The sequence below is a fragment of the Diospyros lotus genome, chromosome 13, assembly GCF_014633365.1.
Source record: "Diospyros lotus cultivar Yz01 chromosome 13, ASM1463336v1, whole genome shotgun sequence".
Taxonomy (NCBI): Eukaryota; Viridiplantae; Streptophyta; class Magnoliopsida; order Ericales; family Ebenaceae; genus Diospyros; species Diospyros lotus.
The window spans coordinates 4,110,584-4,122,737 of record NC_068350.1 but is presented as its reverse complement, the minus strand read 5'-3'; the positions used below and the strand labels follow the sequence as shown (position 1 = coordinate 4,122,737).

The window sequence follows — 12,154 nt, the reverse complement described above, 5'->3', positions numbered from 1 at the left end:
TTTTTCTAACAAAATCACGAAAAATTAATCTCCTTAACGAATACCAACCAAATCCACACTATGAAGAATATCAATCAAATCCACACAACGCTCACTGCAATGGATATCTTCAGCTACACTCAAAGCATAGGTGATAAGATCAATTTCAACATATCTTTGAAGAGGTCAGATATTTCTTCTGGGTCTATCCTTGGCCATACAATAATCTGATGGACCAGCACTTGCTTTTGGACTTGACTTGAGGCTTGACTTAATCTGAGATGATGACAATGGCTCAAATGTTTGATTCTTGTCAATTTCAAGCTCCATTTGAATATCAAAACTCTGGTGACTTGTAGGGTTAGATTCTTTTGCAGACAAACCACGAAGCATAGGAATTTCATCAAAAATAACATCTCTGCTAATTACAACTTTAGACGTTTCTAAATCCCATAACTTATAACCCTTAGCACCAGATTTATAACCAAGAAAGAGACACCATTTAGACCTTGGTTCTAATTTTCCATTATCAACATGAACAAATGTAGGACATTAAAAAATTTTCAAATCAAAATAATTCGCAGGAGTACCTGACCATAACTCTTCTAGAGTTTTCTTATCAATAGCGAACGAAAGAGACCGATTAACTAGAAAACATGTCATATAAGTAGCATCGGCCCAAAAAGACTTAGATAAACTAGAATTAGACAGCATGCATCGTACCTTTTCCATCAAAATTATGTTCATCTGCTCGACTGCACTATTTTGTTGTGGTGTAACTAAAACTGTTAAATGTCTTAGAATTTTTTCTTTCTTATAGAAATCATTAAATTCATGTGAACCAAATTCTAAACCATTATTAATACAGAGGCACTTAATCTATCTATTGGTTAGTTTCTCAATCATAGTCTTCCACTATTTGAAAGAAGCAAAAACATCCGTCTTCTGTTTCAAAAAGAATACTCAGACTTTCCTAAAAAAAATCATTAATGAAAGTCAACATGTATCTGGCACCACCTTTAGAGGATACTCTGGCTATGCCCTAGAGATTAGAATGGACATAGTCCAATATACCTTTCATATTGTGAATGCCTTTATTAAATCTGACCAGTTTTTGCTTACCGAAGACACAGTGGCTCACAGAACTCTAATTTTCCAATACCCTACCTTTTAAGAAGTCCTCTTTTGTTCAATTCAGCCATACCTATTTCACTCATATGTCCAATATGCATATGCCATAACTGAGTGATATCGATATCTAATAAAGAAGAAGAAGAAACAAAAGCATCACCTGTAACGGTAGAATCCTGCAGAACATACAATCGACTGTATTGTTTTGTACCTTTCATCACAATAAGAGTACCTTTACTGACCTTAATAACTCCACCCTCACCAATGAACTTGTACCCATTCAAATCAAGAGTACTCAATGAAATAAGATTTCTTTTGAAATCGAGAACATGTCTAACATCAGTTAAAGTTTGAACAATACCATCAAACATTTAATTTTAATTGCTCCAATGCCAGTAATTTTACAAAAAGAATTTGATAGGATCCTCACAAGTAATTGATAAAATCTCACAATCAACATTAAGAATCTTTGATTACAAGCTAAGAACAAAAAAGAAAACAATATAAGCCTATTCGAGAGAGCCTTCTCTCCCAAAACTTCTTTAGAATTCTCTAGCTACTCCTCTCTCCTTTTTCACCTGCTTTTATACCTCCTCGGCTCCTCCTCAATCCGTTGCAACCATGTGGGTTGTTATTCTCCCCCAACCGAATTTGGCCCTTCTGCCCTCTTGTCCTATTCCTTGGCTGCCCCTGCCTCTGGTAAAACTTACGAATCAGGGGCTCTAACATTACTCTCACCCACGAGATTCACCTTGTCCTCAAGGTGAAACTTAGGAAATTGATGCAGCAACGGATTGTACAGTTCACAAGTGGCCGTCGAGGAGGGGGGGGAGGGGTGGAACCACTTCCATTGAATAAGAACGTCGAGGCTTCTCAAGTTATTTCCCATGCCCAACTTTACCCCCAGTAGGAATTCTGGTTTCAGTTATACAGTTAGCTGGTTAGGGATAGTGGTGGCCTCCTACACTGCTCCTTCAACCTTTCAAAGCTGGAAGATGCGAATTACGGGGTGAATTGCACTGGAGGGTGGTAGAGACTGCTTGTACACCAGCCTCCCAATCCTTTCCTCCACCTCATTGATGATCTCCACCCTGTCGTGAACAATAAGTTTCCCCTCTAGGTTGAGAATCTGGTCAACCTCAGCAACCACGGCCATCAAATGGCATCTCTTTTTAACTTTGGAGAAGAGAAGGTCTCGTTCATAAACTATAGGTAGTGTATCTGGAGAGTTTATAGGCACCATAATCATAATCCACACCTTCAAGTTTCTTAGAGCACCAGTCAATCCTCCATAGATAACTTTCATGTCCATAACATTCTTGATAGATGACTCATTTCTCCCCATTCCAGTCAAATATGATTTAATCACCACTCGTTTCCGGGGCTAATAGTCTGCAATGAAACAGAATGAGAATGAAAGTCTGAGAGAAAATGCAAGAGAGAAAAATAGAACCTCGTCCAATCTTAGATTGAGAAGATCAGAATAATTCTCAATACAATTACAATAGAAAAGCTACCTTATATATAGCCTTGACTACCGCAACTACAAATATAAGTAGCTAGCAATCCTCTACAACTGAAACCACAGCCTAATAATACATTCAACCAATTACAAAACACAACATACAGAATGATAAACAATACAAAGACAACTACAACTAATCAGCTGCCTTAATGTCTTCAACATGCAGTGAAATCTTCAAGGGATGCTTTGCCATAGACTCCAAACTGGGAACTCAACAACCAGTACAGTGGTTGTCCCACCCGTGCTGGCCACTGTTCTGGCCATTTAAATCCTCGTTTTGTTTCAACAATAGGAATTATGTGCATGCATGCTTGCAATGGCACATTCCAGGCTGCATTAGGGTCATTAGATTCTTGACAAACAGGAGGCTCATTTTGTGCTCTTTCTTCATAGCACTCATTCGTAGTAGGTTTTTGATTTACAGTAATTCCCATTCCAATCATTACATCCCTAGTTATTGATACAACTTCCTAGCACCTTGACTTTGTTAGTTGTTTCATGGCTTGCCTATTCTCAACCTCATCATGAAGTTCACCCAAATTCCCATCATTATTTAAGATCTTTGGGTCTATACCATTGGGCTCCATAACAGAATACAAATTGAGCCCTTGACTTCTAGAAACATGCTGCCCTTCCACCATCATGACCTACTTGGATGAGGCACCCACCCCCTCATGATGGTGAGAATACATGAGGGGCCCTCCATTATCAACCAACCCCATGTGAAATCTCTAAGAAATCGGGCTAAGAATCAAACCAGCTTCCCAGACAACATGGACCATTGATGGTGCCCCAACTATCGGTAAGATACTCTCCTTGGATGTCTTCGAATCAGCAGTCCCTGGCATTTTAAATGGACCGATCTTCGGCTGCCCTTTGGCCTCGTCGATGAACTCCCCAACACCATCGTCGTCAGCAGCCATTTTGCCTCGCGACACCATGTTCTGCTCAACCGCCAATCCTCCTTCAATATGCCAAGGGACCATACATCGTGCATAGTAGACAACATCAAAGATTCTGCCTGAAAACTGAAGTCTCTTAGTGCCCATTACTGCTGATATAGCGAGCATTCCCCTTTCAAGCGCAAACTGAACCTGCGCTTCATGTTCATCTTTTGGGGCAAATGACATGGTCAGAACATCTCTTTCAAACAAAAAGCCTCCAAAGCTAGCAACTCCACATCCAACATCTAATACAGCATGGGTTCGTTTTCCCCAAGCAATATTAGGGACAACCTTGCTTAAAGCCTTGTAATCCACATAAATTCACCACTCACCATCCTTCCCTTTTACCTTCATCGTCTGTGGTGGAGTTAGGCCTACCACGAAATTCAGTGACAATTCCACCATCTCACCCTCCTTAATCGTGTCCACCAGCTCGTCCGACCTCTCCATCATGTCTTCATGCGTGGATCCTAAGTGATTCCTCAACAGCACCCTTAGCTCTTCCCAACTTCTCACTTTTCGTCTCCATTGCTCCCACTGGAACCATGAAAGTGCAGCACCCTCCAAACACAGTGCTGCTGTGTCCATCTTCTTCTCGTCAGTTAGTCCATTCACCGCAAAGTATCTATCGGCTCGGATTATCCAGTTGTCAAGATCTTCGCTTTCAAAGAGAGGCATCTTCAACCGTCACCCTTGGATCTCCGGCCGCCAACCCCCCTTGGAACCCCCTGCTTCAGCTCGCCGCACTCATATTTCTGGCGTCACCTCGAAATCCTAAATGAATTTTGGAGGCTGGTCTCCCAACTCCTCCGTGTTCTTCCTCTCCCGTTCCTGCTCTTCCCACCTCGTTCTCATCCAAGCGAACTGTTCCAGCAAGCTCGCTACATTCTTCTCCACCGATAGAACCTCACCCCCTCAAGACATTAACTCCCCATTGCATGCCTTCCATCCTCCCTTCCAATTCACCTACTCGGTCCATCAGGTTCACCATTAGGATCGGTGATGCTCTGATACCAAATTGATAGGATTCTCAAAAGTAATTGATAAAATCTCACAATCAACGTTAAGAATCTCCGATTACAAGCTAAGAACAAAAAAGAAAACAATATAAGCCTATTCGAGAGGGCCTTCTCTCCCAAAACTTCTTCAGAATTCTCTAGCTACTTCTCTCTCCTTTTCACCTGTTTTTATACCTCCTCGACTCCTCCTTAGTCCGTTGCAACCATGTGGGTTGTTATTCTCCCCCAACCGAATTTGACCCTTTTGCCTCGTGTCCTATTCCTTGGCTACCCCTACCTTTGGTAAAACTTAACGAATCAAGGGCTTTAACAGAATTATTACCTATCAATACATCACCAGAAGTCAAAGTTTTATATGTCAAAAACCAATCCCTAAAAGAGACATATGAAATGTGCATGCTATGTCGAGAATTCAATCTTCCCTAGATTTGGTAATTTCATTAGTTACCACCATAAGTTCTCCATCATTACTGTTATCTTCAACAACATTAGTTTCACCGGAAGTTTCTGGTTGTTTCTCTTTCTGGTTAGATTCATTTCTCTTAAGTTTGTTCTGCAGCTTATTACACTCCTTCTTTATGTGTCCTTTCTTCTTACAATAACTACAGTTTTTTTCTTTGTTTCTGGACTTGGATCTACTTTTTCCTTTACCACCAAAATTTCTATCCTATATTCTCACTCTAATCAACAGACCCTCTCCCTGGATTTCAGAATTGCCCAATAACTGCTTATCAATTTTCTATTTCGAGAACAAAATATCATAAACTTCATATAGGGTGAGAGTATCACAACTATAGAGTATGGTGTCTCTAAAAGTTAAATAAGAGGTCGGTAGAAAACATAATAAAATTAGACCCAAATCCTCATTATGTTATCCAAATCAGAAATAATTTCCTTAAAAGTTGTTAAATGACTTTCAATCGGCGTACCATCTACCATTTGATGAGAATACAACCTTTGTTTAAGATGCAACTTACTCGTCAAGCTTTTCGTCATACACAGTTGTTCCAATTTCAATCATAGAGCAACAACAGTTTTTTCTTTCAAAACATCCTACAAAATTTGACTCGATAAATGTAGATATATTTCAGACAAGGCCTTATGATCCTTATTCTATTTTTCTTCAATACTCCATGATTTTGACATTTTTTCAAAGCCCAAAATTGCATCATCTAAATCTATTTGTGCCAAAATTCCATGCAACTTAATATGCCATAGCGAAAATCTAATATTCTGGTCCAACAAAGGAATATCGTACTTCAACGTAGCCATTAAATAGCCCCAAATAATATCAAATAACTGATAAATAAGAAACTCAATTAAAAACGGATCAAAATACCAAATATGGGCAAAAAACCAAATCTAGATATGTCTAGCGGGTCGTGGGTCAAGTCAACCCAGATCTGGGTGTGCTGAAACAATGGCCTTCTGCAATGGAGAAACCCAATTGGGGATGGCGGTTGTATTGACGGACGGCAAGCAGCAAGGTCGGCCGTTGGTTGACGTTCGAAGAGGCGATTGAAGAGTGAGAGAGAAAGCCGGCGATGGCACGGCTGATGCTAGGTAATGGCAGTCGGAGGTAAGTTGATGTGGGTCCAGTGTTATTAAAGGCTCAAGGCACACTAAGGCGCAAAAGGGTATTAGAGCTTGAGGAGCAAGGCAGGCACGTGCCTGATGGAACTAAGCACATGCTTACTAAAAAAAAAGAAAAATATATATCCTAGTTAAAAAATAAGGTATAAAATAAGTCAAAACTCCTAATAACATATTTACAAGTATGTTATCAAGAAAATTAAAAAAATCAGCATATACTAATGAAAAGAACAACAAAAAATATCAAAAGATGTAATCTAAAAGTTTTAAGTCAACTTAAATTAAATCTTAAAAAAACTTATAGGTCTTAAATCTAAATCAAAATTAAATAATTATGCATTTTAAACAATCTAAAAATCATCCTCATCATCAAGATCAAACATTTCTATATTTTTATCATTAGAAGCATCATCTCTAATATCTTCTTCCACGTCATCTACTCCTCTTGTTGGATGATTTCTATGATTTAGAAGTGTGATGATAGTTTCATACATTTTTTTAGTAGGTAATATACTAGACTTGAATTTGCATATTTCTTTGAATAATGAAAGCTCGGCCTTTGTGGTGTCTATAAATATTGATCATGCCAATAGAATGTTGATCACCAGATATTGAGAGTAGTTTGACTTTTTATTACTGGAATAATATAAGGATTATGCTACACAAACTAACTGGTGGACAACTTGGTGAACAACTCCAAGTTCTCATGATATTTTGACACCAAAATATCGCGAGAACTTGGCATGTTTGTGAATACCCGCGCTAAAAGTTTTTGAATTAATTTTATCTTTACCCGCTCATTTTCAAACCCACACTCTCTCTCTCTCTCAAAACCACCATCTCTCAAACTCACTCTATCTCTCCCCAACTCTTTCTCTCTCAAACCCACCCCCACCACCACGAGTTGCAATGTCCACCCCCCACATCACTCTCGCACCGTCGTCGTCGCCGTTGTCGTCACCCCCGCCACCGCTGCTCGCACCGCCGTCGCCCAAGGATGGCACCACCATCATCGCTCGCTGTCTCCCCCACCAACACCTCGAGCACCGCCCGTCGTCAACCCCCCCGCTTGCATAGTAGTCTCCCTTGCCAACACCACAAGCACCGCTCGCCGTTGCCGTCACCCCCACCATTGGCCACTGACCACCGTTGCCCCCCCCCCCCAACACCGCTGCTCCGACGGCCATCGCCAGCCCACCCTGCCAGCCGTTTGCACACCATTGCATTCGACCCTACATGGTTGCTCGCCCTACCCCCGTCGTCGCCCACCCGCCAGCCACATAAACCCTCCACCGCCGCCCGCACCCACCTTTGTCGCTCGCCCCACACCGCCACTCGGACCGCCACTGTCGTCGCCCGCCGTCTCCCCCGCCAACGTCATTGCACCCACCCCACAGACCACATAAACCCTTGATTGAATGATCTTTGTTATGTTTTTTTATTTAAGAAATGTAATTTTAAGATATAATTGATATTGTTGCAATAAGTAGATATTTAAAGTGACCTTAAATGAGAAAATAAATCATTTAATTACTTGTGTGATCTTATTATATATATTAATATTAACATTTTTAATGGCAACCATCAAGATTGTTGTTGTTACATCTGATTGCAAAATAATAAGAAAAAAATTGTTGTTATATTTGATCATAAAATAATAAAAAAATATATCTAATTATATTGGATTTGATCTTAGAAATATTAATTTTACTCCAATCTTATTTTACATTGATTTTTAACTCTATCAAAGAGTCAACACACAAGCCAAAAAAACAATTTAACAAATGTTAAAATTTTATAGGTAAATGATTTAAATTAAGTAATTGGATTAATACCCTCAAACTAAAGAAAAACTAATAACAGAGCATGAAACATGCAAAAATAACACAAGCAATATTTTTTACCCGATTGTCAAATATACAATCAAAATAAATCATGTTCTTTTACAACTCAAAATAAATTATATTTTTTAATTTTCATTTCAACAGTTAAATCACCATAAAAAAACAACATAAGCAAAAAAAAAAAAAAAAGCAGAAAAAAAGAAAATATATAAATATATATAAATGTACATGCAAAAAATCAAAATATTTATAAATGTATATATAAATGGTGCAGTGTAGCGACGATGGGGGGCCGACGATGGTGGTCCGAGCAGCGGTGTGGGGGGCGGGTGACAGCAGTGGAGGGTTTCTGTGGTCGGCAGGTGGGCGACAGCGGGAGTGGGGCGACCAACCATGTGGGGGGCGAAGACGGTGTTGTGCAAGCGGCTGGTGGGGTGGGCCAGCGATGGTTGTCAAAGTGGCCGGGGGATGGTTGTCAGAGTGGCCGGGGGGGGAGAAGGTGTTCAGTGGCCGGTGGTGGGGGTGACGGCCATGGCGGGCAGTGTAATTGGTGTTGGCGGGGGAGACGGCTATGTGAGCGAGGGGGCTGACGGAGGGCTGTGCTCGCGACGTTGGCGAGGGAGACGGCAAGCGACGACGATGGCGCCATCCTTGGGCAACGGCAGTGCGAGCAACGGTGGCGGGGGCGACAGCGACGACGGTGTGGGGGGCGGACACTGCAATCCGCATGGGTGGGTTTGAGAGAGAGTGTGGGGGAGAGATAGAGTGGGTTTGAGAGATGGTGGTTTTGAGAGAAAGAGAGTGAAAGTGAAAATAAAGAGTGAAAGAGAGAGTGAGAGGTGAGAGGTGAGAGTGAAAGAAAGAGTGAGAGGTGAGGGTGAAGTTGTCTTTTACATTAAGAGTTAGATATGAATTTTGTTAAGAGTTGTCCACCAAGTTGTCTAACTTTTTGTTCGTGTAGTATTATCCATAATATAATCTTAAAGAAAATGAAGACTTGAACAGCTTTAACAAAACATTGTTGAAGTAAATAAAACACAATCAAGGAAGATGGTAAACTAAGGAAAAGCCACTATTTAACTTGGGCCTATGAAAATATAATTTTCTTTTTCCCTTTTTGTCCACTTCTTGCATCTGGAGATCATAGATGATATATAGATGCCTAAGAAATATGGTTGCAAGTATGGGGGTGCTATTTTGGTGACTTAATGTTTTGTTTTGTTATTACATGCCTTGAATTTTTTCAATTCTCCCTATCCATCTTCATCTAGTTCAAATTCAATTAGAGCATTTGAAGTAGTAGCCTTTTTACTTATTGTCAAATTTGTAGTTGAAACAATAAATTTAAACTCTAAACAGTAAAAAATTAAATAAAGTAACAAACAGTCAAATAAAAACCTTGAAAAAATAATTAAAAAGCCCAAGGCGCGCCTTCGACTGAGGCGCGTCTTGTAGGTTTGCACCCGCCTAGAATGCTTTCTGGCACCTAAGGTGTGCCTTGGTCCGCCTTGCGCACCCTTAATAACACTGTGTGGGTCGACCATGAGAAAGGAAAAGACGACTAGAAAAGAAGATGAAAACAACGATCGTCGACAGTTGCTCGCAAGAGGAAGTCGAAAGGTCACGGTCGACCAGGTGGAAGACGAACAAACAGTGGTTGATTGACAATAGATCGATAGTAACTAATCTAGGCTACTGTCGGTTGCATTGCAAGAGGAAAACAAGGCAATTGCTGGCATAAAGGCGGCCAAAGGGGTGAGTTGATGGTTGGCGGAGGCAGTCGATCGACGACACCGACAATGGTTGGTGGTGGTTGAACGGCGATGGCGGCTATAACAGTGTTGGGCAACTTGAAACCCAACTGAAGAAGATGATGATGATGATGATGAAATTTCAGATCCAACGGTTGAGATCTGCAAACAATTGATGGTTTAATTCAACGGCTCTGATACCAATTTGTTACGAAATTTGGATCAAAAACAAATCACGATCAATCATCAATCACACACATGAACACAGAATTTAACGTAAAAAATCCAAATTAAAAAAAATTACGGGCAAAAAAAACAAAATATCACTATATTAATATTGGTACAATTATAGTGATATAGTTACTACCAAAATATCACCAAAATAATATTGTTACTCAATAGTGATATAACTGTCATTAATCCCAAGGTATTGACCACCCATTTATAGACCGCAATCATCTATAGATATATACAAAAAATTCTATCATGATCAAAAAATAATTCACAAGAATATTTTTCTAAACGAAATAAATTCCAGTCAAAATTAAATTTGACAACATTCTACTCACAGTCAAATTCAAAATTATAATCACAATCAAATTTAAATTTCGGGTCGCAACTATAACACATACCCATGTAAAAACAGACAATCATCCACATAGCATTCAGATATAAACATGTAGGCGTTCGAATTGAGCAGGGAGAAGGAGTATACAGGGAGAATGAGCGAGCAGAAGATGAGGGAGAGAACGGAAGAGACGGCGGCGCATATGAACCTTCGAACCAGGAAGCTTTCCAAGGAGGCCGGCGGCGGTAGGCGGAGGATCAAAGTCGGAGTGTACAGAATTGCAACGTAGAACACCGCCATCGCCAAACATGCCATCACCGCCACAAATCCTGAAATCCCCACCCCTTGCTCCACCTCCATGGCTTCTTGCAAAACGAACTCCAAGGCTCTCAGATCGGACGGCGCACAATCGTTACACATAGAAGAACGGTCCCTCGATCACTCTCTCAGTGAAGCTTTTCCCCTTCTGCGTTCAGCCGAGGCTTCACTGGAAGCGGAAGGCTTGGCTTGACTTGAAAAGCACATTTTCTTCGAGTGACTCTCTCACCAATAGGTCGTTGCCACGTTACAGTGAGAGGAGAATGAAATTAATCTCGTCGCCAAACAAGGGCCGAGCCTATTTCAGCTATAAGGCCCTAAGACAGGCCGATTATATTAAGATCGGGTCATGATTAAAATTTACTCGACGATGGCCCAATCATTGTAGGCCGGGTTTGGGCCCATATTGCCGAATGCAACTCAATCGGGACTGAGCGACTGAGTCATACCTATACAGCTATTAAATTTCATAAAGCACCAAGAATATATTTTATTTCTTTCTATCTCCCCCAGCCTATCTCTTGAACTCTGGCAAAGTTCTAGTTAATAAAGCCTTCCAATAATCATAGCTCCAGGGGTTGCAATAGTTAATGATCGAAACTCTGACGATCACTGGAGTTTCAATATCTAACCCAAGTGAAAAGAGAGAGAGAGAGACTTTCATGGGGCCATCCGTTAATGCCACCATTTAACTCCACCTTCTTTGTTCTAGATTTTCCTCTATTGATTGATGACCTCCAATCAGTAAACATACATGTAATACCCCACCTTGTTGGGTACGTTACTGTACTAAGATGAGGATTTTTTTTTTTTCCAATTTTTTTTCATCAAGGCTCTTGTGGGCACGTGGTTTAAGATCAAAGCTTAATAATTAAAACAGAAACATATTATGTTGACTATTAGGAAATAAACGTATATATCATTGATTTGTCCCCATGATATATGGTGCCTCCACTGCCCCCTAAAAAAGGCTCATAATACTTTATTTAATTTTAGTCCTACCACGTACGTCCACTTTGACCCCATTATTAAAAAAAGCACTTGATAGTGAATATAATTTCACATATGCTATTAAGAAAATTTTTAAAAGAAGTTTTGTATTTTTCTCTAACACTTCAACGGGAAAGAGTTGAGATCTTAGAATTATAGTGCATGGGTTTCTTCTTCTTCCTCCTTTCACTTTCTCAATTTCTGTCCATCCTTTTTCTCCTTTTATCAATTTTTTTTTTGGAAGCTATATGAAAGAGTGATGTAGTTATAGAAAAAATTCCTCGTTAGAGAACCAATCATCGAAGGACTATCAATTCACAATGGTGTTGATGTGAGAGAAAAGCAAATGTTCTTCTAAAGTAACTCATTTGAAAATTGATTTGGATGAGCTTCCTTCAGACTATGGATTAAGGGGGAAAAAAAATCAAATTACCATCTAAATGATAAGGATAAAGTTGGAAAAACCTATTTGCAAAAGGGTCCATGTCAATC

The 12,154-nt window shown here is 40.1% G+C and overlaps 1 protein-coding gene across 3 annotated transcripts in view; it reads right to left on the bottom strand.

The window, feature by feature from the left end:
- LOC127788787 (CAAX prenyl protease 2) overlaps positions 1–10,894 on the bottom strand; it is a 33,759-nt gene extending 22,865 nt beyond the window's left edge. The window contains exon 1 of one of the 3 annotated variants that reach the window (XM_052317399.1): positions 10,502–10,894. In XM_052317399.1, coding sequence (XP_052173359.1) covers positions 10,502–10,774 — 273 coding nt within the window. In that variant the 5' untranslated portion in view covers positions 10,775–10,894. The remainder of the gene's footprint in view (positions 1–10,501) is intronic. The other 2 variants (XM_052317400.1, XM_052317398.1) reach the window with 2 other exon arrangements.
- Positions 10,895–12,154: the final 1,260 nt, after the last annotated feature.